We start from the raw sequence: 27,167 nt of genomic DNA, 5'->3' as shown, positions 1-27,167 counted from the left end.
TTATAATGGGTTTAATCAATATTTAAAAAAATGTCAGTTTAACAAAAACAATCACAGATAAATGTGTTTATTTCCTGATACTTTCTTTGGAATTCTGTGCATAATTAGGTTTTATGTTCTGCTGTGTAAAAAAATAAACAAACAAATGTCCCCATGAATCCTTGAAAATTCAAGTGGAAATTGTTTTTATCACAATAAAATGCAAGTATAATAGTGGTGCAAAAAAACAACAACTAAATTATAACAGAAACATCAGAAGTGCTAACAAAGACATTAAAGGGTTAGTTCACCCAAAAACAGAACAACAGAACTAGAAGAGAATACAATGCTGAATAAAGTCGTAGTTTTTGTTCTTTTTGGACCAAAATGTATTTTCGATGCTTCAAAACATTCTAACTAACCCACTGGTGTCACATGGACTACTTCGATGATGTCTTTATTTCCTTTCTGGACAAGGACAGTATACCGTACATTTTCAATGGAGGGACAGAAAGCTCTCAGGGTAAATCTAAAATATCTTAAACTTTGTTCCGAAGATGAACGGAGGTCTTACGGGCTTGGGACGACATGCGGGTGAGTCATTAATGCCAATTTTCATTTTTGGGTGAACTAACCCTTTAAGTGGAGCTCTGATAGGCTATATTTAATACATTGTCCATTCTCATACAGTTACTGCATTCTCAAGTATGTGAGAGACGTTGTTCTCCTTCAGGTCCTGTTATATAACATCAAGACAAGCGGTCTCTCTAGTAGATCCTCTCCAGTATCAGAAGAGGGCAGCATCACATCAGAAGATCTTAAAGCCCTTGAGCAGTGTAAGCGTGGGGGCTCTGCGTTTGCTTTGAGCTCTGGAGGACTTTACCGTAACCAGCTTTGCGGTGGCTGGAGTGGGCAGCTCTTTATAGCAGGCGGTGAGGGGAGGAGCAGAGGACAGGCTTATCGCGGACTTGTCTTCGCTGATGAAGAGCGGACGGATACTCCTATCTGTCTCTCGCCTCACTTCCCGAACGACTTCGTGAAAGATGTGCTGAACGGAAAGGAAGTCCAAGCAGGCGGAAACTTCAAAGAACCGGCAGCCGAACCGCGAGGCCAGGGCTGCACCGTCTGCCTTGCTCACCTGTCTGAGAAAGGGAGAGAGATTATTGCACAAATGTTTGACTCTTAAATGCATGCATTATGAAATCATTTGATTGACTTTTCGGTTACACTTTATTTTAAGGTGATTAGGATTTGGTTGAGGGTTAGTTGCATATAATTATGCATAATTTACTGTTATTACTATGGTAAGTACATGTAACATATGTAACAAGGACACTGTAAAATAAAGTAGGCCTACCGACTTTTCTTACGTAAAATGGACCTCTTACTAAAATCAAAAATAAATTCTGAATTATAATATATATAGGATCCTTTTCATGAATCCTGATGTGTAACAATGAAAGTAAATGTATTAAAAATGTATTAAATTATTGTAAATAATAATTAGTGTAGTTAAATGAGTCAATAAAATCGGCTAATAATATAATAAATACATGTAAAAGAACAATGCAATTAAATTTATAAGACATTTTTTATTTAAATAACAGATGAATTAAATAGATTTTCTTTTATTTACACAACTACTGCTCAAAAGTTTGGAGTCAGTATGATTTTTTTTATATAAATAAATACTTACAGTATATTTAGCAACAACGCATTAAATTGATGAAAATCGACACCTAAGACATAACGTTACAATTTCCATTTCAAATAAATGCTGTTGTTTTAAACTTTCTATTCATCAAAGTATACTAAAAAAAAATCAGTTTCCACAAAAATATCTAGCAGCACAACTGTTTTCAACATTGATAATAATACTAAGAAATATTTCTTGAGCAGCAAATCATCATATTACACTCTAAACAATGCTGGGTTGTTTTAACCCAAATTTGGGTCAAATATGGACAAACCCAAATGTTGGGTTAAAAAAAATGTAATTCAAAATTTTAACCCAACTTTCACTTTCAACTGTAAATTTTTTAATTACATTTTTAACCCAACATTTGGGTTTGTCCATATTTGACCCACATTTGGGTTGAAACAACCCAGCATTTTTTAGAGTGTATAATGATTTCTGAAGGATCATGTGACACTGAAGACTGGAGAGTAATGATGTTGAAAACGTTGCTTTGCTTTTCGTCACAGGAATAAAGATCTAAAATCTAAATAAAAAGTGTTAATGATAACTGCACCCTAAGGTAAAATTGTGCAATAAAGGGTTAAGGAAAGTCTCTATGGTAACAGGAATGGCACAACAGAAAAAACTGGGGATGAGCAGTTAAAACATTTATTTAAAGCATGGCTGGCAAAGAAGCACACATAAAACTGTAGTTACATAAATAGATAGATTTGATTGAATCCAGCTGTTATATGGTCATTTTATGCACTGTGTTTGCATAATGAAAGGAAAATAAAAAGGCAATAAATGGTCGTTTCCTGGACCAATCAAATCCTTACTTAAACATTTTAGGATCATGAAAGATTGAAATCTAAATAACTTGCGGTAGTACAGGGCATAATTGCTGTAATTTAGCTAGTCACAGGTCATATGTTCTTCCAGTTAAACTAACAAAAGGACATTCATACAAATATGTAAATGCACTATTTTACTATGTTTGGTTACTGTTTTGACTAACACCCACTCGGACACAGGAAATTTGGCTGTTTAAGATTTGTGCTTAAAGGGGTCAATTTACATTTTCAACTTTCAATAGAGTGTATGTTGCTGTTTGAGCATGAAAAAGGTCTGCAAAGTTACAAAACACAAAGTCACTCAAAAGGGAGTTATTCTATATATCAGTAAGCACTGTTTCTGAACTCCCTGAAACGCCTCCATTGTAGTCTTCAGTTTTCTTCCGAAATGTACACGTCAAAACATTCCTAGTTTACATAATTCCCGCCCAAGATACACGCAAAAAAGAGGCAGATGCCTGGCTGAGTTGCATTAGTGGTGTGTTGAAAATTGAGGGTAGGAGACATTTCCGAAACATGTTCAAAGCGATTGACCAATCACTTACAACATACTGCTCCAGCCGACCAATCAGAGCACATTGCGCTTTTGGGCGGGTTAAAAAGGGTTTGGGCGGGTGGTCAAAATTTGGGCTGGTTTGGGATCATTTCGGCGGTTTTCAAACATCTACATTTTAAAATCTTATTGGTTAAAAAAAAACGAAACTAAAGTGCATGTAGTCCATAAAATCAGTCATCATGAAATTACTGTACACACACCTGCTCATGCAGAGTCAGCTGGCGTTAGTGTTGACATCACCGACGAGCACGCACTTTTAGCCAATCAGCGATCTGCAGGCAGACGCGATTGAGCGCGAGAAGTTGTAGCTGTATATTCAAGTGATCGCTAAGGCAGGGTGACATAGCCTACTATACAAAAGAGCAGTGGCGTAGGTTTGATTTTGAAATTGGTGGGGACGGGGACATCAATATTTAATAAATGTAAAGTTTTGATCGAAACTATTGCTAGGGATATATCAGTGTCACTGGATATTGGTAGGGACACGTCCCTAGCGTCCCTACTAAATTCTACGCCCCTGCAAAAGAGTGTACAGTAGTGAGCAACTCTAAAAAAACGCACACGTGGAAGGAGATCACTCTATGGTGAATATAACTCTGAGAGGAGAGCACAGTTGAATGACTTGAATTGAAATCAAATATGGGACGATTCCTGTCCATGTCATATGTGCACACTAGCCTAACCAAACATCTGCAACTTTACACCATCCAGACTGCACTCTACTTGTCCCTGACAGCTGCTGAAAAAGGTTTGAATCAACGATGAATCCGTTTGACTGCTAAATTCTGCGTTATGTTCTGCAATGTGTACTTCTGAGGGTTAAAGTCATCGGTTCATTTCTTGATTGCCGTTTTGACAGTGTCCACCTGGACATTTTAGTCATATTGGCTAATTCTCCTTAATTATTGCCCTGTTTTGATCTGTTTTGCTGGAAAATTTATTTATTTTTTATTTTATTTTATCATCGTTATTTTGTTTTAAGGAGATACAAATTGTGCTTATCAACCTTAAATGACATGGTAATGAAATTATATCACATTATTTTGGCAGTAAAATTTTGGGCGGTTTTTTCTTGTAGTGGGCGGGTTTTGGTGAGCTTTTGGGCTGGAAATCACCGTCCCAATCTGGCAACACTGCATATAGACAGGAACTAACAAGGGGTTACCAAAAGACTGGGAAGAGAGGTGCTGAAACAATGTAAAACATGTGAAAATAATGTGTTTTTTGAAAAAGTAGACCCCAAAATAAAATAAAGAAAAAGTGCACATTAGGTCTCCTATAAGACCAATCATTGTGGCTGTGTCTGAAATCGCCCCCCATACCCTTAAATAGGGCACTATTTGAAGGGACAGCCGTTTGTAGTGGTGTCCGAAACCACTGGCACTCATTCAATTCCATAATGCACTGCAATAACGAGTGTACAACTGATTTGCAACCAACGGCTAGAGAGTACAATGCACTGTGACGGTTGTGCAGAATGATTTCCCGCGTCTCGCCAGAAGATGGCGCCGCAGTTGAATCATCCATCCATCCATTTTCCAAACAGCTGGTCCAATGTGGGTACAGCATAATATCATACAGGTATAAATTCCCTTTTAATTGATTATTACATTGTTTAATTAAGGTAACTTGTTTCCATAACAGAGTTCAAGATAAATCTTTTCATTACAACTGGAGCAGCCAGTTTGCTACGTTTTAAATGATTATTAAACAGCAAGCACAAACTATGCAAAAGCGGCAGCCCTTCTGGCGCACTAAGTGTCAGAATTCACTCACTCGTCGACTATATTAGTGGAGTAATGTAGAGAATAATGAGGGTACACAAGGGTATGAGTTTGAAAAAAATCTAACATGAAGGATGTTTAATTCACCTGTATCTCTCCATGTCCACTTTGCTGCCTAGAAGAATGACAGGAGCGTCTGGCTGCAGGCCTTTTGAGTAAATGGTCACAGTCTCTATGTACTGTTGGCAGGCCTGAAAGCTATTCCGGTTGTCAATGCTGTAGACAATGATGAAGGCATTGGCCCAGCTTAAATAGCGCTCACAGTTGACTGGTCCATCCTGATTTAAATAAAGACAGATTTGTTCCCATATACTGTAAAGTTGCCAAGGTTATGCAACAAACTTCCATTACATGAAAGTAAAACACCAAGCATTATGAGGAGATCAATCTTATGCAAATAGCAGGTGGCAATCTATGTAAAGCAGAATATTCTCAAAAGAGACAAATGGACATCATTACCTGATCAGCCGTGTCCATCACTTTGACTATAACCGGCTGCTGGTCCACAACTTCTTCAGAAGAGTAAGTATCTTCTGAAAATGTAATGTGTAAAAGAAGCTAATGTTTGTTTTTTTAAAGAAACTAACCAAAAGAATTCACTAAAACATTAAACATTTCACACCAGCTCAAGTTACATGATAGCTGCATAATGTGTTTTTTGTCTTAAAGTTTCTCCTGATGAGGTCTTTTCATCCATTCATGCATTTTATAAATTTTATTATTTGATATAATGATTTCATGAAAGAATTAAATTTGAACAAGATGTAAATGTGATAGAACAAATGACAAATTTGAAAAAACAAAATGGTGTTGGAAAAGGACTTGTTGGAAATTCTTAAAGTGGTTTGGCAAAGCCTGCGAGTCTTAAAATGTTGAACGTTAAAGCTGTCAGTATAAGCCTCAACTTTTCATCTTCTTCCGAGAAAAAAAAAATGAAAAAGAGAATGAAGCTTTACAAGGACTTTTATGTCTCTAAGTAAAACCCTTTTAAGTTTTAAAGTCACCCATCTGGGTTCCTATTGGTTATATATGAAACTAAAGTTAGCAATAATGCTTCAGTAAGATAAATTATCTATTTGATTGATAAATCACTTTCAAATATGTGTTGTGTTAAGACCAGGACCATAACCACTATAGACGTAGAGAGGTACACGTCCCCTCCAGATGTTTAATCACTCATTATTGTACTCAGTATTTTCTAATTTGACCGATTCTTAAACTTTTATCTTTGATCCCCTCAATATTTGGTTACATCCTTGGTGACAACAGTAAAAGCTGTGAAACTCACCAAGGTTTGGGTCATATTCACTGATGAAGCGCTTTGTGAGGAATTTCACAGTAAGTGCTGCGGGGGGGACAGACAAACTTCCTGTAAGTCTAAGTTTGAAATATTTTCAATTACATAACAGAGCATCCCAACATGACGATGGAAAAGTTCTGCTGTTTCAGTTGTCGTCTTAAAACTAAATCTCTATCCATGGTAAACAAATACAATACTTTTATAAACCATTCATTAATAAAATAAAACAGATCATTCATTTCAATTACACTCAGATATGAAAATATATCTGGGGAAATACCAATTCAAAACGATTTACAGTGCAATCAGGGCACATTATATAAGTCTTCCCTAAAAATTGAAGACACCTTTATTTTGCATTAACTAGTGATTGTGATTATGAACATGACGAAGATATTCCCCTGCAATGTATGTTAATCATACCTGACTTTCCAGATCCCATAGCTCCCAAAATCACTATGTTACACTCCGAGGGCTCATGCTCAGGAACTGTGACAATGTTGCACGTTCTTGCTTTCCCAAACATCAGAGACATCCTGACGAAGTGATAAGATAGAAGAATGAACGAAGAAGATCCGAATCACGCAGTCCATATTAGACACACAGTAGCCTACATGTGCTCTGATCTTCTGAGTTCATACCTGGATGGTGCTGACGTCTGATTTCTCACCAGCGCTCTCTGCAAAACAGCTGGCTCGCCTTCAGTATAAACGACATGTCTACAAACACGGAACTAAACATTTGTCCGAGATTGGTAGCGTATTTTCTTATTTTCTCTGTGCTTTGGAAGTCTCTTGCAGTCGAAGAGGATGTTGGTTGGGAGAGGGGAAGGAACAGTGAAATAAATAATGCTGGAATATTTTGGTTCGGTGGGCTGGAGCACATGACGGAATGAATCTATCCAGTGAATCCGCCTCCTATGAACATAAAAAATAATCTTCAAAGCTCACACTGTAGGCTAGCAATTGTAAAATTCGCGTTTGATAAATCAGTTAACGTTACCTTCCCTTTAACAGTGTGGGAATTAGGCTAGCCTACTCAATACTTTTTCAGGGAAAACTTTTTTGACGTCGAGGTTGACTACCTGTAGCAACGACCCAGACTTTTAAAAATAAAACACCCTTATTTGTAATGTTTAAATAATGATATAATAAGTTATGTCAAACGTTATTTTAAAAATGGTCCGAAGTTAACGTAAAGTGCTCGCTACTGTTGCCATGATGTAGGCCTAGACTGTTAGTCGGTCACGAGACACGATCGATGTTCGACGTCACTGTTTCTTACGGTTCACAAAATTCTTCAAAAATAAATAGGAATTATCATTGTTAAACACACACAATGTATGGCAATTTAGAGTTTTAGGGCATTTAAACTGCTTTAAGGATGGAAATATCTTTCACTGAATTTGTAGGCTGCTATATTTATAAGAATTATAGGCTATGCTTGGGCTTGTGTCCATATATATGCTCAGTAAAAATAAGATAAATAGCGATCCTTAGGCAACTCAAAGATGTATAATTTGGAGTCACAGGAAAGCAATTAAACTGGTCTACTATATCTGCAAGCTTATGTTTTGAAATGAGCATCCCCCTACCCATAGGTCTGCTTAGCTTTATTTTATTTTAAGCAGCACATGTTCACCTGGAATGCGACCCACAACAAAGAGTGACCCTTACAGGCATACCATTGTTACAGCTTTGGGCAGTTCACCTGTTCATCAAAGGAGAAGATGACATTTTCAGCCTGCTTTTCATGCCTGCCAAGAACAAAAGGTAATAAATAACCATGATGACGGCTGCCCTCTACGGCGGTGGCTATCTGCCATTGCTTTCAAGCAGCATAATGCTACCATACTTTTCACCTCTATGTATAGCTGATTCTATTCTCGTAGTTGTTAGTAATACAAACAGTGCACACTCGAATCAAGTGCATCTGCTTCAACACTGTCACTTTAGAACACATCATGGACAGTCAATGGTGCTGTGAATGTCTTCACAGACAGGTTTGACTGTGTGAGCATTTCTCTGGAGTTCAGATGAAAATGAGAGGAGGTAACCTGATGGAGACAGGCAGCTGTGCTGGCTCAGAGATCGACGTAAGGAAAACGGTTTACCAGCCAATGGGTTTCATGGAAAAAACTGTGAAAGTGAAATTTGCCGAAAGTGTTTTTACGGTGGACAGAAGCCTCCTGGAGGAGCATTGTGAATACTTTCGAGCGCTTTTCCAGTCTGGCATGAAGGAATGCCAGGAGGATGAGGTTTGTCTTCAGGTGCCGAGCGCGCGTGGATTCCTGGTCGCCCTCCGTGTGATACATAGTGAAAGACCCATGCTGAGCGGTGATGAAATTGTTGACGCCATCGAGTGTACTGCGTTTCTCCACATAGAGATTCTAACTGAGCACCTCATAAACATTATCACTTCAGACAACTGCCTTCTTATGTATCACACAGCGGCGACCTTTGGGTTATTGAAGCTCTTCAGGAGTGCAGCTTTGTTCATTCGAGACATTTATGAAGACCTCAAAGAAGATGTGAAGGGCTTGCCAGAAGATTTGATTGAATATATAGAGCCTCTTGTTCCTAGTACGTACATCATGGTTGGTAGTCATTCGCCAACCATCAAGCTGTTGCAGGACTTCATGAGGACTGTTTGTTATCTTGATGAGGACGAGAAAGACTGGAAGGTTCTCACCCATTTGCCTCTCAACGCCAGCACCACCATGGCAGGAGTTACCGTTTTAGACAACAAGCTCTACATTGTTGGAGGAGTCTATGATATTACCAATAAAGTTGTGGAGTCTGGTTTCTGCTATGATGTATCTACTGACACTTGGAGCACATTTTCCAGCCCTCGGCAACTTCGCTACAACTGCACCCTTGTTAGCCATGTGGGCGACCTTTTTGTCATTGGTGGAGAGTATGAAAAGAACATAATGTCCTCTGTGGAGAGGTACAAAGTCTCTTCGGATACCTGGAGCTTTGCTGCCAATCTGCCAAGACCTGCATCCAACGTCGCTTGCGCCAAAGCCATGAGAAGACTTTTCATATGTCTTTGGAGACCTAAAGATGCTACTGAGATTTATGAGTACACAGCCAACAAGGATGAATGGATATTAATCACAACACTTGTTCGGCATCAAAGTTACGGTCATTGCATGGTGGGCCACAGGGACAATTTGTACGTCATGAGGAACGGGCCATCTGATGATTTTTTGAAATGCATGATGGACTGTTACAATCTGACCTCAGGTCAGTGGACGGCCATGCCCGGGCAGTACGAGAACAGTAAGGGGGCTTTGTTTACCGCGGTAGTGCGAGGGGACTCTGTGTTCACGGTGAATCGCAGAGCGACAGTGGAATATGCCATTGAGGACAACAAATGGAGGACAAAAAAAGAAATGACAGGGTTTCCAAGAATCGGCTCCATGTGGACTTTCCTCTTGAGACTGCCAAAGAAAAGCAGAGAGCTTTTACAAAAGAAAAATAATGGAGCTGAGATCTCATCTGACCTCAGCTCAAGTGCTTCTGTACCCATGTTGCCAACTATTTTCAATGGAAAGTAGCTAATGGCTGCAAAAGCTGTCGCTAGATGATGTCATTCACCAACTGTCGGCACTTTGCAACTGTTTTCCCTCCTAATCAGTGCTGCTGTATTTTAACAATATATTGCCGAATGTCCCATAAAGCTGTTCTCATTCACATCTTTTTTTGTCATACAAAGGAACAAGTGCAACTGTACTTTGTGTTGACAATTAAGTTTACTGGATTTTTTGATGAATAGAAAGTTCAAAAGAGCAATATTTTAAAGAAAAATCTTTTGTAACATTATAAATGTGTTTAATGATCAATTTAATGGGTCCCTGCTGAATAAAGTTAATTTCTTTTAAAAAAAAATACTGACCCCAAACTTTTGAGTAGAAGTGTACATATTTGGATTAAATACATGCGGTCATGTTGTCAGTGTTTCACGAGTTCACACTTACGAATGACCAGAGAGTAAATGGTTATGCGTATTTGGCGTGCTGTCCGGGGGGGAGTAGCCTGAGAAAACCCAGACAACTTCCGGCAAATTTAGATTTGCTCTGAAAGTTAGTCTGGCAAAGAGCTCATTCAAGCCCATTTCCAATCCGTCGAAATCGAGGCACCAATCAGAAACGTTGGGGCGGGCTTTACACGATGACGACAGCGCTGGGATTTTGAATCAGATTTTGTAGCCTACATTACAAAGATGGATGCCGCCGTCGAACATCACTCGTTCGAATCAGCTATCGCGTCTGTTTTAAGCGATTTGAACGTTTCCTTTTTGTTAAAAACCGAGCAAAGAACAACACTCTGAGATGTTTCTCCGCCGCTCTGCATACGTCATCTCCTTCATCGCTCTGATTGGTTTTAGGTCTATCCGCGACGTCCGTTGGTGACGCCCCTCTGGAAATTATTTGTCTATGACGCTTTGCCAGACCATAACTCAGTTACAACTGAGAATGGTCTGGTTTTAACCAGCTACGGGGGGAGGGCTCCGAGCTCGGAAATTGGGCCCGAACCCAGAGTACTCCCCCCGTATCTCTGGTTAGGAAGATAACCAGGCCAGTGTGAGGAGATGGGGTGGAGGAGGGATGCTGAAAACTGTCGAGAAATATGGGTGAGTCAACTGCGTATATTTATAGGCCTTACTGATGCTGATTGAGTGGACCTGTTGATTATTGATTGCTGACAGCTGGTTGGAATGATTTGATTATTTGATCATTAGAACGTGTTCCTCCTGAACCTTGTTAATAAAACATCATATAAATTCTATATGAATTCACACCAAACAAACTACATCCTTACAGTCCCTCTATGGGTGTTTGTAGCATCAAGCCTCTCTTTCCTTCAATAAAAGGTTGATCAAATCAGTTCATTCGATTAGTCTAATGCTTCATTTGTGTTGAATGTGAGTAACGTTTAATTTCTCACACACTGCCAGAACAACACAGAACCATTCGAAGGCAAATGTGATATGATTGATGGGATATAAACAGGCCCTATTAATCTTCACCATTGTTTTACACATGACTGATGGTCATTAAAGTGCATGTTGCCATGGTTCCATAAGACCAAAATATAGAAACATTTCCTGTTTTTATATCAAACAAGCCATCTGTAAAACTCCATCCCTGGTGTATCCATACCAGAAGCGCCGGGGTCAGACAAGGCCGCAAGGAAAGAGTGCAGAACCTTGAAGACTGTGAGAGAAAGTTTAAGATCAGCTGGGAGGCAAAGGAGAAACAGGATCATCACAAATGATACTTTATTCATACAATCATTTATGACCTCAAAAACTGTAACCGTGTGGAGACTCTTTGACTGCTCAAACACTCAAATTACATCCAGACATTCCTGCATGCTTTCGTAACTATTGTAGAAGCTCCACTCATTACATGGGAACCTGAAGACACACTGATAACTAATCATGTTACCACAATGAAAACATTGTGTCCAACCTTTGGCAGCCGAACAACAGAATGTATAGATCTTGGCAGGACGTCGCTATTCACTCATGGTGTCTGGCAGCAGCTGTTCAACATTGAAGGTAACATTTTATAGGAACATTGCCATACGATAATGTTCACAAATACCAAAGTGAAACTAACAGATGAAAGCATGTGTTGACCTCACACAGATTTCAAAATATTTTTCTGAAACGTGCATGGGTATTGTTGTTTAGATTTGGTTTTTCTTCCAAACATGTAAATGAAATTTCATATTGAGTTGTCATTTTTTTGTTTACAGTGGTAATCTGGTTACTGATGCCATTGTTGGAACTCAGCAACAATCTGAACACACTGAACCACTTAAATAATTGTCTGACACAAGAAATTTAATATTTTATATACATTGCATAAGGGATTCCCTAACGTGGGTTCGTGAGTTGATGAAAAGCTATTCATTAATTAAATCATAAAATGTAAAGTTAAACCCACAGTTTTCAGCATTTTATCAGTAGGGAATCATTTAAATAACCATTGGTAACTAAACACAGACTGAAAGGTCTCCCTGCAATTTTCCACCAAAATAAAAGCTCAAGGGTTTAACGCCTGAAAGTGAAGAATTTAGTATTTTAACATGTTTAATGATCACATATTCATGTTATTTTAAGGTACAATTGTTAATTACAATAGTATATTTGCCTTAATGTTTTATAGCATAAATAAATGCATAAATAATAATGTAAAAACAATTATTTTATTTCTTTTTTTTCTTATTTCTATCACTGAGACGATTTCTTAGGAGTTTAGCATACTGCAGTTCAAATCATATTCATAATATATGCCAAAATAATCACAATATATTTTTGACCAAATCGTGCAGTCCTAGACTGTAAATAAATAAATAAAAACACTTACAAAAAGATGAAATTTTTATTTGTTTTCCTGCATGTCATTTGACCATTAACCAACATTAAAAGAACCGTAAAAATTTAAATCTATTGTTAAATTGAAATATTAACTTAAAATCTCAGGGGGTATACAGTCATGGTCAAAATGATTGGCACCCTTGGTCAATATAAAATTTATTTTTAAGAATATAATATACATTTTCTGTATAAAGAAATTCCTTTAAACAGAATCTCTCCAGATCATTCAGATTCCCAGAGCCATGTTGTCTCCATCCGTCTCCAGAGCCATCCATTCTTCTCTTTAGTTTTTTCCCCCTACTCATTTTCTATAGGGTTCAAGTCAGGGGACTGGATGGTCACGGCTGAAGCTTTATTTTGTCATCAGTGACACATTTTCGTGTTGATTTTGATGTTTGTTTTGGATCATTGTCCTGATAGAAGATCCAACCACGGCCCATTATTTCTAGCAGAAGCTGTCAGGTTTTGCTAGAATCCATGAGACCATATATCTGAACAAGAAGTCCAGGACCTCCAGCAGAAAAATAGGCCCAAAATTTCACAGATCCAGCAGTATATTTAACCGTGGGCAAGAGGTACTTTTTATGTTAGCACTAAACACATCTGGTGGCTTTGCTGCCAAAAAGCTCTTTTTAAGTATCATCTGACCATAGAATCCGGTCCCTTTTGAAGTTCCAGTCGTGTCTGACAACTGAATATGCTGGAGTTTGTTTTTGGACGAGCGAGGAGGATATTTCTTGAAAACCTCCCAAACAACATGTGGTGATTATTTTTGATACATTTTTAAGGCTTTCTGACCCCAAGACTCAACTAATCTCTGCAATTCTCCATCTGTGATCCTTGGAGAGTCTTTGGCCACTCAATCTTTCCTCCTCACCGTACATTAAGGCAATATAGACACACGTCCTCTTCCTGGCAGATTCGTGACATCTTTAGTTGATTGGAACTTCTTAATTTTTGCCCTGATGGTCAAAATGGGGATTTTCAATTCTTTAGCTATTTTCTTACATCCACTTTCTATTTTGTGAAGCTCAACAATCTTTTGATGCACATCAGAACTATATTCTTTGGTTGTACTCATTGTGATGGATGATTAAGGGAATTTGGGCTTTGTGTTTCCTCATATTTAAACTCCTGTGAAACAAGAAGTCATGGCTGGATAATTTCCTAGTCACCCTGGTGTGCTAAATTTGTTAAAAATATGAATGGGAATATACTTCAGAGATATTTTACTCATAAGAATTTCTACGGGTGTCAATAATTGTGGCAAATGTGTTTTGGAGAAAAACATTTATTTCATTAATGTGATTTTCCCACACTTTCAATTGTTTTACTTCAATGAAAGGTTCGATATTTTGCAGATTTATTGATTTATTTTTACAGCCATCTTTGAATATATTTATCAAGAGTGGCAATAATTCTGACGATGACTGTATGCATGTATATATATATAAACACACATCCATACATATAACAATGCATAACAATTCTAATGCATTTCACAAAGTCAATTAATTTGATGAATTCCAAGAATGTTTGTTTAACATTTCTATAAATAAAGCAAAAGTTTGACTGCTATGGAAAACACTATAACAATGTGTTGTTACAGAGTCATTCTCTGGTGCAGATTGTCAAACTGTGCTTCTCCCCAAGGCCTCAACACATCTAGAATGCGCAACGAATAAACACAGTTCATCATATGATAAATAAGCAACAGCTATATGAGCTCTGTGAACAGCTATAATTCACTTCATCATATCATCGACTGGATCAGGCCACGCGGGTCATGAGTTCCTCCAGGGCTCGCTCTCGGTGGTTCTCATGCACGAGAAGAACCTCTTTAATGGCGTTCTGCTGGAAGCCCATTTCATTAAACTGAGCAAGAAGGTGAAGGAACTCCTCAGCCTAAAATAGAGGAAAAATATGTTAAAATATACAGTTCCAATCAAAAGTATGGGGTCGGTAAGATTTTTTAAAAATGTTTTTGAATGAAGTCTGAACAGTAATATTGTGAAAATCTGAATTTTCAGTCACATGATCCTTCAGAAATCATTCTAATATGCTGATTTGCTTTTTTTTTTCAGGATTTATTTGAAATTTGAATATCATAAGAGCCTTTACTGTAATTTTTGATCAATTGAATGCTTCTTTGATGGAAAAAAAGTAAACAAAATCTTACTTTCTGAAGAACAAAAAGTTGAATCGGCTCAATACATACCTTGGTCTCACAGTTTTGAAACATCTCGAGAGCTTCTTCAACCTGACTTTCATCATGGCCGAGTTCACACAACCGATCGCACGCCACCAGATAACTCAAGATCTGCAAGAGAACAAGCAAAAATCCTTCGTACTGTATATGAACACAAAAACACTAACAGAGAATGGACATCATATATTCTTATGGGCTTAAGAGGACAGTCGTTTCATGTTCAGGATCAGAGAGCAACGTAACATAGATCACTTTAACTATAGGAACGAGATTGAAGAAAAGCCCTCTGAGATTCTCAGACACAATGAAAACAAGGCCAAGTTGTAATGGACTTTGGGGAAGACTGGTTTATCCTGTAACACTAAGTAATTAGATAAACTGATCGGGTTATCAGGCACACTGTTGACGCAACAGTACGTCATCATTGATATGGACTTATGAATTATCATTAGCTGAATCGGAGTCATGATAAGATTCTATGTTAGGTTCAGAGTGGACTGAAAGCAGAGCGGTGTGAAACGTGAGAAGCGTGTGGATAAGAGCGATGGAGGATTAATCTGTGTAACGAGATGAGCTTGTTTGATTAAAATCTGATCATCCGTCCCACCAGCTGTCTGATGTTGTCATGGGCAACTGAGGATACTGACAAATATAAACTCATCAAGTCTCTCTCCCCAGTCAGTCAATGACTTCACAGACACATCATCACATCCTTTGAGGGCTTTCAATAAGTAATATAATGATCTAGAACAAATTCAAGTTAGTTTAAATTTGGACAAAGCCAAGTAAATATTTAATGACTGCAATGCTTAATACTTGGTACATCTTGATTTTTAATGTTGTAAATAAAAAGATTATTAGAGTAAGTTTTACAAGAAAAAACTATTCCAGCCCTTCAGAATTTCATTGTTAAATCCGATGTGTTACTTGTAGTTCCTTTTAAAGTGCTAGTTAATTTCACAAGTGACAATTGTTTCAACGTTAATCCTAGACCAATTTTTTTTCAGTATTGAAATGGAATCATAAGCTGAAAAAACTGACATTTATTATAAATAAATATGAATAACTTATAAAGTTTCTATTATTATTAATATTATTAAACTTAAAAAAATAAGAAAAAGAATAATAATAATTGCAACAACAAATTAATACATTCCTAATACTATTTTTTACGACATCTACCAATCAGATATCATATGCAGTCAAAAATGAATGAAGGCTTCTTAGTAGACATGATGTGATGCAAATATTGAATTTGCATGGTACAAATATTGGATTCCTTTAATCACTTAAATGAATAGTTCACCTAAAAATGAAAATGTTGTCATTTTTTTTTACTCACCCTTGGCCTCAAGTTGTTCTGTAGAAGATATTTTTAACAATATCGGTAAAAAAAAAAAAAAAACAGTTGATGGACCCCATTGACTTCCATAGTATTATTATTTTTCATTCTATGGAAGTCAATGGGGTCCATTAACTGTCTGGTTACCAACATTCTTCAAAATATCTTATCATATCAACAGAAGAAAGAAACTCATACAGGTTTGGAACAACTTGGTGTGAGTAAATGATGACAGAATTTACATTTTTGGGTGAACTATCCCTTTAATATAATTTTACATATATCAATAAAGAGCAGAGCAGCTTTTAATGTCTCTTCAGCAAACTTCTCAGGTTGTATTTAGCTCCTCTGCCACCGTCCAGCCCTCAAACACTGATTTACTGTAAGTCTTTTCTCATGGCCCCTTTTAAATAAACTTCAATGTAATTTTCCCACAATGCCCTACAACATTAATGAAATTGGCTTCATGTTAATGATTAAGTGTTCTCCTGAGGGAACCTTTGTAATGCTGAGAACTAGAAGATACTAGCACATTGTGGAAACTTCAGGGGGATCTGGTGTCTATTTTTGTTGATCTTTTTTCCCCTCCTCGTAACCAGAATCAGATTAAAGAGGATGGAACCAGATGTTTTGCTGTGACACAGAGCTGAAACTGAAGCACACAGGGATTGTGAGTAAAACCTCTGGCAATAATATCTGACGTTCCATAAGTTTGTCCAGATCAATACAGAATATCTGAATATTAAAAATCACAGAACAGGTGATTTCCAAACCTTCTTCATCCTGGAAGGACATATGCCTTCACAGAAATTTTGTTGCGAACCTTGTTGTAGTGTTACTCAATAACTCAGTAACTCAACCTTGTAACTCAATAAAGAATAGAATTTAATATAATTGAATTTAATAAAAAAAAAAGCTTCAGACGTGAGTGACAAAAATATTTGCTTTAGTATTTGAAAATGCTTTTTTAAAGTCGACTACCATAAACATCTAAGTAAGAGATATGTATGGACTGAATATCTCACGGTATATACTTCACCATTCAAAAGTTTGGGTTGGTACATTTTTTTTTAATGTTTTTGAAAGAAGTCTCATGCTTGAGTAATATAAAAGTCATCAAAACTAAGAAATAACACAAATGGATGATATAGTGACATATACATTAAAAATAATAATAAAAAATATTATATTTCAGCTTTTTCTTCAAACTCTGCACACTTCGTACATTGAATAAACCAACTTCAGTTGTTCTTCATTAATCAGTTAAATTAATACATTTCAATGTAGTGTTAGTTTAGTATTATTTATATAATATTATAGCATTTATTATTATGTTTAAATTGCTTTTATTCTGATGCATTGTCATTTTGATAAGTTTTAGGTTTTTAAAATTTATATTTAGCTTTAATTTTATTTCACTTTTAGTAATTTTAGTGCTTCAACTGATTTTATTTTAGTTATTTGCTATTTAGTCATTTATATTTTAGTTATTTAAGGCAACATTTCCAATTTCAGATTTATCAGATCTGATTAAATCTGATTTATCAAAATCAGATTTATTTCAATAAAAAAAAATTAAATGATATCAAAATATCAGTTTTATAAAGCATTTTAAACCTATGATCAATGTATATTTACCTATAAAACTAATTTCAAGTATTGTGGTCGGGTGTGTCCAACTGGCGCATGTTCTTTACTGGCAACCCAGCATGCACTTCATTGACCTTCCCCAGAGACGCACAGGGGAGAAAATCTCAGAAGAGAATCTCAGCATTGCATCTTGAGCCCCAAACGAATCCCAGCTCGCATTTCACAGTGAAGCCCAGTAACAGATCTCCCTCACTGACCTGCTCTGGACTTTGCTGGCCAGTCTTCTGGAGGGCGATGATGGCCGTACGGAGGGGGTAGCCCTGCTCGGTCACGGCCGCCAGCAGCTCCCTCTCTTCTGGGCTGAGAGCGGAGAGAAGCTCCACCGAAGAGTCCAGGACGGCAGCGTGGGAATTGAGTGGCCGTGATGGGGCCAAGGGGGAGGATGAACCCTGGGCCTGGAAAAAACAACAACAGTGCCTCATGGTCACAGTACCCTTGAGAGATGAGGGCAGGAAACACAATACTAAGAAAATCTAGAATGATAAACACACTCTTGCTGGTGCAAGTTTTGAACCAGACTTCAAAACAATGTTTTAAATATGTTCTGAAACATTCAGCTACTTGGGGACAGATTTAGTAAACAACGCAATCCCATAAAAGTGCTGATGGGAGTGGAAAGTCGTACTGACAACGTACGAATTAAGGAACACAGACTCAGCCGGATCATTTCCATAATGACCAACGCAAACCAAGAGCAGCGCAAATTAGCGTCTGGTTTAAGATGTGCATTTTTTGGGCGTTAAAAAAATTGTAAAACACCTACAAATGCATATGCAATAAGGTCAATAAGGTCAAATGTCTTTAGTAAATCCTGACAGTTGTTTTTTTTAACACCAAAAGAGGGTTTGTGCTGGCTCAAGCTGTTAGTAAATCTGGCCCTTAGTGTATTCAAGATATCCATTTTATCAGTATGTGTATTCCTTGAGAATCAATCCCATGACCTTGGTGTTGCTAATGCCATTCTCTACCAGCTGAGCTACAGGGACATAAACTGAAAAAATCAATTAAATAAAGCCTGGAAGAAATATCTAACCATGGAATAAAACAACAGCAAAGGCCGGGAAACTTTTCTGGAAAATGCATTCACGGTTCATGTAAAAACAAAAAAACAAAAACTCTAAATGTAATGAAAAACTACAAGCCCCCTGCCGTATTCAGTGCACCGTGACCGCGCACCCTAGCAGGAGATGATGTCATGGGCATTAATAACAAGTTGGATTAGACTGTCAACAAAGGCGTAACCTTGAATCGTAGCTTTGCTGAGAAAGACATTTCCCGAGCACTTCCACTCGCTAATCCAGACGAATTTGTTGTAGCTAGGCAAGATTCCAGGAAAAGACTTAGCACTCACTATTATTAGCTAGTTCATCTTCTGAGACATTAAAGAAATGTGCACCAAAAAAACAACAACAAAGAACTACTTTGGAGAAGTCATTAATGTCTAATATCTGAATGAATTGAGATGTTCTGGCGGTCATTTCATGAGGAGCAACAAAATACCTAGCAGTCACAGTGTGATATATCAACACAGGATTTTCAATGAATCCGAATGGAAAGTGGTGAGAAGTGACTAAATGCTTCTGGATCACATCTCTGATGTCTCTTGCTTAAGTGATTAAAATACCTTTCTGGACTTAATTGGAGGCATGCCAGTTAAAATATATTTATAGTAGGGTCTACAGTTGCCTTCTAAGGACAACTCTTATTGTGGGCTCTGAACTATTAAAAACTTCAGTGAATTGACAACTATATAAAGGTCTTCTTCATAAACATACAACATTTTTTTTTTGTGCAAATAGATTAACGAAATGAGTCGTCTCTGTCGGGTTGTCTGTGTTTATGGCCCTAAAGAGTACACACTGTAATTTCTGGTACATCAAAAGCGTACCCAAACAAGTCCAGTAAATGGAAGTGTCGTTTATTTAACGTGTTTATTGTTTCAGAGCCACTAACGACCTGCTATTTGCAGTAAATTTGAACCACACCTTTTGGCATCCAGATGAACCATGTTTCCGTTTTTATTTCATTACACTTGGTACTCGACTGTGCATTAGCTTGTGGTAAAATCTATACAGATGTATCAGATATACAGATGTTTTTGAGATTGATAGAGATAGGTGGGTACAAACTAGTGTCGTACAGTTGAGTTCATTAAAAAAAAACACACACAAAAAACTAAGCAATTTATTTTGGAATAGAAATCTGGGCAAAAGTCATGAAGTGTATTCCTGCCTTCAATACTATGGCTAAGGTCCCAAATGGTATATGCCTACTTGATTTGTGTTCTTGTGACCTTCACTTATGCGCATTTGTGAAGTCTACAAGACCATAGGTAATTTTATTTTTCAAAAAGGGTGCTCACAAGCCTTACCTTTGCATTAACTATGTGTCATTGATGCACCCTATTTTAATACCAAAGTGCAGACTTGTAGGAGTACCGCAAAATCTGAGGATGTCACCAAGTGGCAGCAGGTCTAAAAGAGCAGTAAATACACAGGTGAAGGGAAGTTTAAAGAGGACCAATTATTCCTTTTAACCTTTTTGAGCATGAAAAAGGTCTGCGAATGTACAAAGTACTCTATTTCAGTGCGCACCATTTCTGAACCCCCTGAATCGTCTGGAGTTTTCTTCCAGGATTATACATGCCAAAATATTCCTGATTTCAAATAATTCCCTCCCAAGACATACGCAAAATAAAGGGGGTGAGGCCAGATGAGTAGCGTTATAGTGTGTTGTCATGTCCAAGAGACACTGTTTTTTCCACCCCAGAACTAACGTGGTTATGGTAAGGGGCATGACATTTCCGAAACACACTCGACGCTGCTGTCAAATCACAACACACTGACCCATCCGACCAATCAGAACAATGTGATTTTGGGAAGGAGGGGCTTCATAGAGACCGGAACTAAACAGGGCTGCGTTTCCCAAAAGCATCAGAAGCCTAAGCAGATTGTGGAACCATTGCCACCAATGTTCTCTACGATCAACTTCACGAGAGAAATGCAGCCAAGAGCTTAACTGACAGAAGAGATGTGATGCAACAATGTAAAAAATAAGATGTTTTAAGGCATTCAAGCATGAAAACCTATTTCGAGTAGACCCCAAACACAAAATCAGAAGATGTTGTACCTTTAGAGCGGGTCTGTTGATGCATTCAGATAGCAAGCAGTTGGTGTTTTTTGCGGGACAAGCATTAGTACAGCCAGCAGAACTCTGACTCCTCTGGAAGTTCCTTCGGGATGAGTAAGGCCCGCAGAGGGAAGACTGTCGGAAGTTCCCCAGACGCTGTGTGGAGAGGCCGCAAGGTGAAGGCAAGTTGAGGAAGTTTGATGATCCACAACTGTGCAAGTCTTTCAACCCTGGTCCTTGCCTTGGCAAAGCAAAATCACTCCGTTTGGGCTGCGCTTCACCCTCGCCAAGAGTGGCCCCATCTTCTTCTGTAAATTCTTCGTCTTCAGAGTCAGAAATGGTGAATTTGACCCGAGCGTTCATTGCGCGGTAGTGGTCCGCGTTTAAGCTGCGGCTGCGGGGACGTGGGTTGGGTTCCCAGAAGTCACTGCTCCAGCGGCTGGCTAACCTGCTCTCCTGAGGGCTGCTGAACATCATCCAGTATGGAGGACAGGTCGCCGTCAGCTCACAGGGAGAGCGGGGACCGAGGGTTGGATAGCCGCCCTGGAGGCCCGTGAGAACCCAGTTCTCCAGGCTGAACTCATACTGAAACAACAAAACACAAAAGAGACATCTTTAGATTTGAGTTTCCAGTCAAGTCAAGTCACCTTATTTATGTAACGCTTTATACAATACAGATTGTTTCAAAGCAGCTTTACAGTGATAAACAGGAAAATAATGCATTTTAGTCAGTTCAGTGACTTTCACACACTAACATTAACATTTTAAACATCATATGATGACATCTAAACCAATGTTTTAAACTTGGGAGTTCACACACCAGATCTACATCAAAATGGAGCCAAATAGGAACATGCCAACCTTGTTCTGACTTTTAAAAAAACACCATGTATATTTAACTTGCAACCCTATTATAGATATCTCATTTTTTTATGGAATGTACCGACCAGAAAAAAAAACATGTTTAGCCTATAACAGTATCACTCTAGTCTAGACATCATAAACACAATTTTTAAAGAAAAACAAATAGTTGTTCAGTATGAGCCTTGGCTTTGCTAAATCTACTGGCCAGTTGCATTAACTGCTTAGACAGGCCTTACAAGTGAGTCATCAACTTTTTTTTCAGTTACATGAAAGGGTAGATTGGTCCGAAATCCGAAAAATCTGACTGAATACCTAGGCTAGCTGGTAGTTCGTCAGACAATTCTTAAGACACAGTCTTAATATTGTGTGGCTGTTTATAAAACTGGTCCTATAACTGTTATAGACGAATAACAAACACTTGTACTTGACTTGGTAAATAAATTAATCATGGCTGACTGCGCAGTTCAAGGACAACACTAGTTACTAAAAACAAGCTTTTGTGTAGTTCTGCATCCAGACCACTAGGTGTCAGTATAAAGTCAAAGACCACTTACATCGACATAAAAAATAAATGCTTACATGTTTACAGTAGGTTCAACAACAAGAAATAATTCCCTATAACTGCATAAATACTGGACTGACAAGCACCAAGATTTGATTATAGCATCATATAAATCTATGCTATGAGCTATTGCAATGGGAATCCTTATTAATATTAGTAACATCTGCCATATCAGTATTATGGATCATAGTGAACATAAAACAGATGTGCAAAACACCATCAGCCAAATATTACACAATAATTTGCATCGCATTCAAGTCCTTAATGCAAAATTAAGCGTGCAATGCTCCAAGGCAGGTACACAATGTTGTTCTTGGACAGACGTGGGACAGATGACTAAGAATTTACACAAACTCAAGTTCAGCACATATAGCCATAAAAGGTCCACATTAGCTTATTTCTGATTAGATTGTAATAACCTTTGACAGCAATACGTTTTCTTTACAAATACCTTGACCAGTAACACACAAACCCTTAGGAATGTTAGGCATTTTATCCCAATGGATCTACAGTACCAATTACATCAACAATATTACATAGATTGCTGACAGCCAATTACTTTTTTTTTTTACCCTTACCGTTTAAGGTTTTGTAATCAGAGACATAATTATACTGTATTTTTGACATGGTCCCTATGTTGACATGGTCCCTATGGACCGCACACCTCCAGGATAAATAAACAGCATACTAGAAAGATCATATGTCAGTGTAATTAGAGAGTAGCCTAATCACAGATGTGAATGGGTTAGAGGTAGCAGGGATACACTTACACTAAGTGTCTTTGTATTTTCCCATGTCCTTTTTAGTGACAGCCTGCACTCAGTGAAATTACATTAAGCAATTGCTGTAATAACTGGATGCATTGGCAAATTACATTGAGCCTAATGCGGTTTATGGACTTCGCAGATGCTCTGTTGGGAATGGTCTTGAAGATCTCAGAAACACATGCAGTAATTTAGTATTAGTTCAGACCTCAGAGTTCCTAAGAGAAGTGTTTTTGTATATGTACATTTCTGAAATACATAACTTAGACAGTTACCTCTGATAACAGATCACTCTAAATTGTAATGTGGACTCATGCATTTTCTGTAAAGCTGCTTTGAAATGATGTGCACTGTGAAAAGCGCTATACAAATAAATGTGAATTGAATTGAATATATATATTTTTTGTATCTGTTTATTTCTCCCAAGGTATCCAGTAGAAAAACTGAGACAAACTTCGAAAGGAGGATACAAGGTATTTGGATGCTTTCAGGTTGTCAAAGTGGAACATAAATAGTTAATGTGAGGTATAGAGCTGAGGAGAATTGACAAAAGAATAGCTGTAATTTGTTTGAAGATGCTAAAAGCGTGATAAGTGTCCAAATACTTTTTGAAGCCACCTGATAACGTCAGGTCAGAAACAGGAAGTATCAGACCTCAGTTTCCTGCAGTATCTTCAGGTAGTCGGGCAGAGTGATTTCTGGAGCTGCGAGGAGCTCAAACTCTTCCTTTGCATCCTCGAGGACGCCGAGTGGGATCTTGAAGGGCACCTCATCCAGACAGGACATTTCACACCTATCTGAAAACAGAAATGACATGCAAAATAAAAGAAACGTCTGAAACCAAACCAAACAATCTCACACAGTCCACTACTGATCAAAAGTTTGGAATAATTATGATGTTTTTGAGAGAAACATCTCATGTTCACCATGACTACATTTATTTGATCACAAATTCAATAAAAACTTTATTATTGTGAAATGTTATAAAAAAAAAAAAAAAAAAACGGTTTTATATTTTAAAATGTTATTCCTGTGATGGTAAAGCTGAATTTTCAGCATCGTTACTCATTACTGTACATCATTACAGTGTCACATGATCCTTCAGAAATCATCCTAATATGCTGATTTGCTGCTCAAGAAACAAATATTATTATTAATGTTGAGAATGTTCATATTTTTGTGGTAACTTATGCACAATCATTCAAAGATTCGGGGTATGAATGATATTTTTTAGAAATTAATACTTTTATTTAGCTAGGATGCATTAAATTGACAGTAAAGTGATTTATATTGCAACAAACGATTTCTATTTCATTGAACTTTTTATTCAAAGATTCCTGAAAGAAATGTTACACGGTTTCCACAAAAATATTAAAAATGGGTTTCAACATTGATACTAATAAGAACCCTTATTAATAGATGAGGACCAATAATAACATGATTCTGAAGGATCATGTGACACTGAAGACTTGAGTAATGATGCTGAAAATTCAGCTTTGCATCACAGGAATAAATTACATTTCAAAACATATTCAAATTTAAAAAAAAGTTATTTTAAATTGTAATATAATTTAATAATATTACGGTATTTTTGATCAAACAAATGCAAAAACATTGTCAAGACTTTCAGTATTGTAACAACGCATGACAAACCCCCACATAGGTGCATGTTTTTCCCCCCGTTCCAGCTTCTCAGAAAACATCTACATGTTGGACTGAAACGTCTCTATATTTGTTTACCTGTCCCTCAATAGTAAGGAGACTAGAGGATTAGGGATTAAAGATTACGGAGACTTGACCACCTGACTGTCTCAACGTCACCGCCATGTGCAGAGACACGTGCTCTATCATATGTTTACCTGTCAGAAACATTAGTGGGAAAAGTGCATTTTTCTCAAGACTAGTTATGGTTTGTCAGAGTGGGTATAGAAATGATCTGCATAAAATCAGACCCAACGTTATTGGAAAAGTCCTCGTTTCCTATAGTAGTCTGATGTGTCCTGCACCATACGGCCTGCTGAAGCTCTTCACTATGGCAAAGCACTGGGACAGCTGCTCAGATCTGATCCTAATATGCTGCTCCGCACCTTTTTCACCAGATGGTTTTAGATTTTCAAACTGAGCCGAGTCTTAACAGCCAGATGCTTGGTAAGCTCTTAAGTTGTTTTCCTTCTTGTGTAGGAAAGAACAATGAAAAGTTCAATAAATTGTGGTATTCTGCCTAAACCACAGACAGAGGATGCTGGGTGTGAGCGAATAATCTGTCATGATACTATATGAGGACTTCCATTAAAGATGAAAGATCTGGTCTATATGTGCTTTCCTGATACTTGAGAAAACACCTTTCAGTCAAAACCCTACTGAAATAAACGCTTAATAGTTCACCCCTAAAATGAAAATTCTGTCATCATTTTCATCACACTCACCCTCAAGTTGTTCCAAACCTGTATGAGTTTTTCTTCCGTTGAACACGAAAGAAAATATTTTGAAGAATGTTGGTAATGAAACAGTTGACGGTAACCATTGACTTCCATAATAGGACAAATACTATGGAGGTCAATGGGTCCATCAACTGTCGGGTTACAAACATTCTTCAAAATATCTTCTTTTGTGTTCAACGGAAGAAAGAAACGCATACAGGTTTGGAACAACTTGAGGGTGAGTAAATGATGACTCTTTCATTTTTGGGTGAACTATCCCTTTAAGATATTTCACAAAACAGAAAATTAAATATTCATGTTAAATGTAAACAAATAAATAATAATGCATTTTTTTTTTATTCTGGTATTTTAAAATATATACTTATACTGTAATGCTGTAGAAAAAAAATGTAAAACCCGATTATGCTAAAATGAGGATGCGGTATATTATAGTGGTGTAAAAATGTTTGTTTTATATTATATTTGAAATGTTACACATTTCTTTATTTAAATACTATAAAACACATATAAATGTATAAAATAATTAAATCATAAATTTTATATTATATACACTGTAAAAAATATATATTTTTTTCAATTGTAAATTGAGGTACGTTTTAAAAGAAAATACTATTTCCATCTTTCCAAATTTCATGTTTAATTCAATGCGTTACTTGCCGTTTCTTTGAAATTCTTTGTGAAATTTGCTAGCAATGTCTGAGTGAAAACCTTTTCAAAATCCCACACCCAATTTTCCCAGTGTATACTGAAATCTAACAACCTTCATTAAAACGGATAAACAAAGACATTCATGAAAATAAAGCATTTAACATCATTAAACCTACAAAGAATTTCAAATTAATTTCATTTTTAAACAAACATCCACATGAAGCAACCACCATTGAGTTGATCAAATATTCTTTAAAATAATTGTTCTTTAAATATATTAGCCATTTCACTTAAATCAAAAACAGAAGTTTTATTAAATGTTTCCTCACCTGTCTCCCGTGCGTGTCTCGTGTCAGTTGTGTGATGAGGACAGTGTTATCGTCACTCTGTAGACATGTGTGTTGACTACCTCTGCTCCACTAATCCAATGACAAAACACACTGACATTGGCTGTTAACCTGAGCCGCTCACACCTACAGGAAGTCTACCTGAAGCATCCGCATTTAGAAAACCATCATGGAAACACTTTATTTTACTCTTGACAAGTAAACTATTATTTTGTCATGTGAAATATTACACACAAGTAATGTATCTGAACATATCTAGATGCGTTTTCATTTATAAACACAATGAACATGGCTGTATTAAGCAGATCACAGAAAATCACTGTGATGTAATCAGTCTTTTGGCTTTTTCACAGAAGTCAACATGTGACGTGTTTTGAAGGACTACTAATAGACGGATCATCCTCCAAATAAATGGATGAATCTCAGTAAATAACCAGTTCATATATCGCCCCAAAATAAATAATTATAGTTGCATTGTAACATTATTTTCATGAAAATTAAGCACATCGCCCCATCCTCATTACTGTAATGCATATATATATATATATACATATATATATATATATATATATATATATATATATATATGTATACACACCCACTATATATGTGTGTGTGTGTCATTTATAAATTATAGTAGTATTTGTTTTACTGGAGTTTTAAGGGT

The 27,167-nt window shown here is 37.1% G+C and overlaps 3 protein-coding genes across 3 annotated transcripts; 1 reads left to right on the top strand and 2 right to left on the bottom strand.

Annotated features, from left to right (window-relative positions):
- Nucleotides 1–613: 613 nt before the first annotated feature.
- rasl12 (RAS-like, family 12) lies at nucleotides 614–7,027 on the bottom strand. The gene is made up of 6 exons (XM_056259152.1): nucleotides 6,793–7,027; nucleotides 6,575–6,687; nucleotides 6,140–6,196; nucleotides 5,311–5,384; nucleotides 4,939–5,129; nucleotides 614–1,121 (listed from the first exon to the last, which is right to left on the bottom strand). Exons 2-6 carry the CDS (start codon nucleotides 6,684–6,686, stop codon nucleotides 788–790), a joined length of 768 nt encoding a protein of 255 aa, XP_056115127.1. The 5' UTR covers nucleotide 6,687; nucleotides 6,793–7,027; the 3' UTR covers nucleotides 614–787.
- A 983-nt stretch (nucleotides 7,028–8,010) lies between these two features.
- Nucleotides 8,011–9,794, top strand: kbtbd13a (kelch repeat and BTB domain containing 13a). The gene has a single exon (XM_056259085.1). The coding sequence runs from the start codon at nucleotides 8,187–8,189 to the stop codon at nucleotides 9,711–9,713; it is 1,527 nt and encodes a 508-aa protein (XP_056115060.1). The 5' UTR covers nucleotides 8,011–8,186; the 3' UTR covers nucleotides 9,714–9,794.
- A 4,101-nt stretch (nucleotides 9,795–13,895) lies between these two features.
- ubap1lb (ubiquitin associated protein 1-like b) lies at nucleotides 13,896–26,973 on the bottom strand. The gene is made up of 6 exons (XM_056259151.1): nucleotides 26,483–26,973; nucleotides 23,719–23,861; nucleotides 20,875–21,459; nucleotides 17,943–18,140; nucleotides 14,763–14,864; nucleotides 13,896–14,449 (listed from the first exon to the last, which is right to left on the bottom strand). The coding sequence occupies exons 2-6, from the start codon at nucleotides 23,848–23,850 to the stop codon at nucleotides 14,315–14,317; spliced, it is 1,152 nt and encodes a 383-aa protein (XP_056115126.1). The 5' UTR covers nucleotides 23,851–23,861; nucleotides 26,483–26,973; the 3' UTR covers nucleotides 13,896–14,314.
- Nucleotides 26,974–27,167: the final 194 nt, after the last annotated feature.

Source organism: Rhinichthys klamathensis, unplaced genomic scaffold (assembly GCF_029890125.1).
Source record: "Rhinichthys klamathensis goyatoka isolate OS25496 unplaced genomic scaffold, OSU_Roscu_1.1 h1tg000165l_1, whole genome shotgun sequence".
NCBI classification, from domain to species: Eukaryota; Metazoa; Chordata; class Actinopteri; order Cypriniformes; family Leuciscidae; genus Rhinichthys; species Rhinichthys klamathensis.
The sequence above is the reverse complement of the archived record's forward strand: the minus strand, read 5'-3'. Positions and strand labels throughout refer to the sequence as shown.

Excerpts from the sequence above, each read along its gene's own strand:
- rasl12 (XM_056259152.1), bottom strand. The coding sequence starts at position 6,686 with ATGTCTCTGATGTTTGGGAAAGCAAGAACGTGCAACATTGTCACAGTT. Across the intron at positions 6,197-6,574 it reads TATGGGATCTGGAAAGTCAG|CACTTACTGTGAAATTCCTC; the intron begins GTATGATTAACA and ends TCCCCCCCGCAG. Across the intron at positions 5,385-6,139 it reads TGAATATGACCCAAACCTTG|AAGATACTTACTCTTCTGAA; the intron begins GTGAGTTTCACA and ends TTACATTTTCAG.
- kbtbd13a (XM_056259085.1), top strand. The coding sequence starts at position 8,187 with ATGAAAATGAGAGGAGGTAACCTGATGGAGACAGGCAGCTGTGCTGGC.
- ubap1lb (XM_056259151.1), bottom strand. The coding sequence starts at position 23,850 with ATGTCCTGTCTGGATGAGGTGCCCTTCAAGATCCCACTCGGCGTCCTC. Across the intron at positions 21,460-23,718 it reads AGATACTGCAGGAAACTGAG|TATGAGTTCAGCCTGGAGAA; the intron begins GTCTGATACTTC and ends TTGTTGTTTCAG. Across the intron at positions 14,865-17,942 it reads GCCAGCAAAGTCCAGAGCAG|ATCTTGAGTTATCTGGTGGC; the intron begins GTCAGTGAGGGA and ends GTTCTCTTGCAG.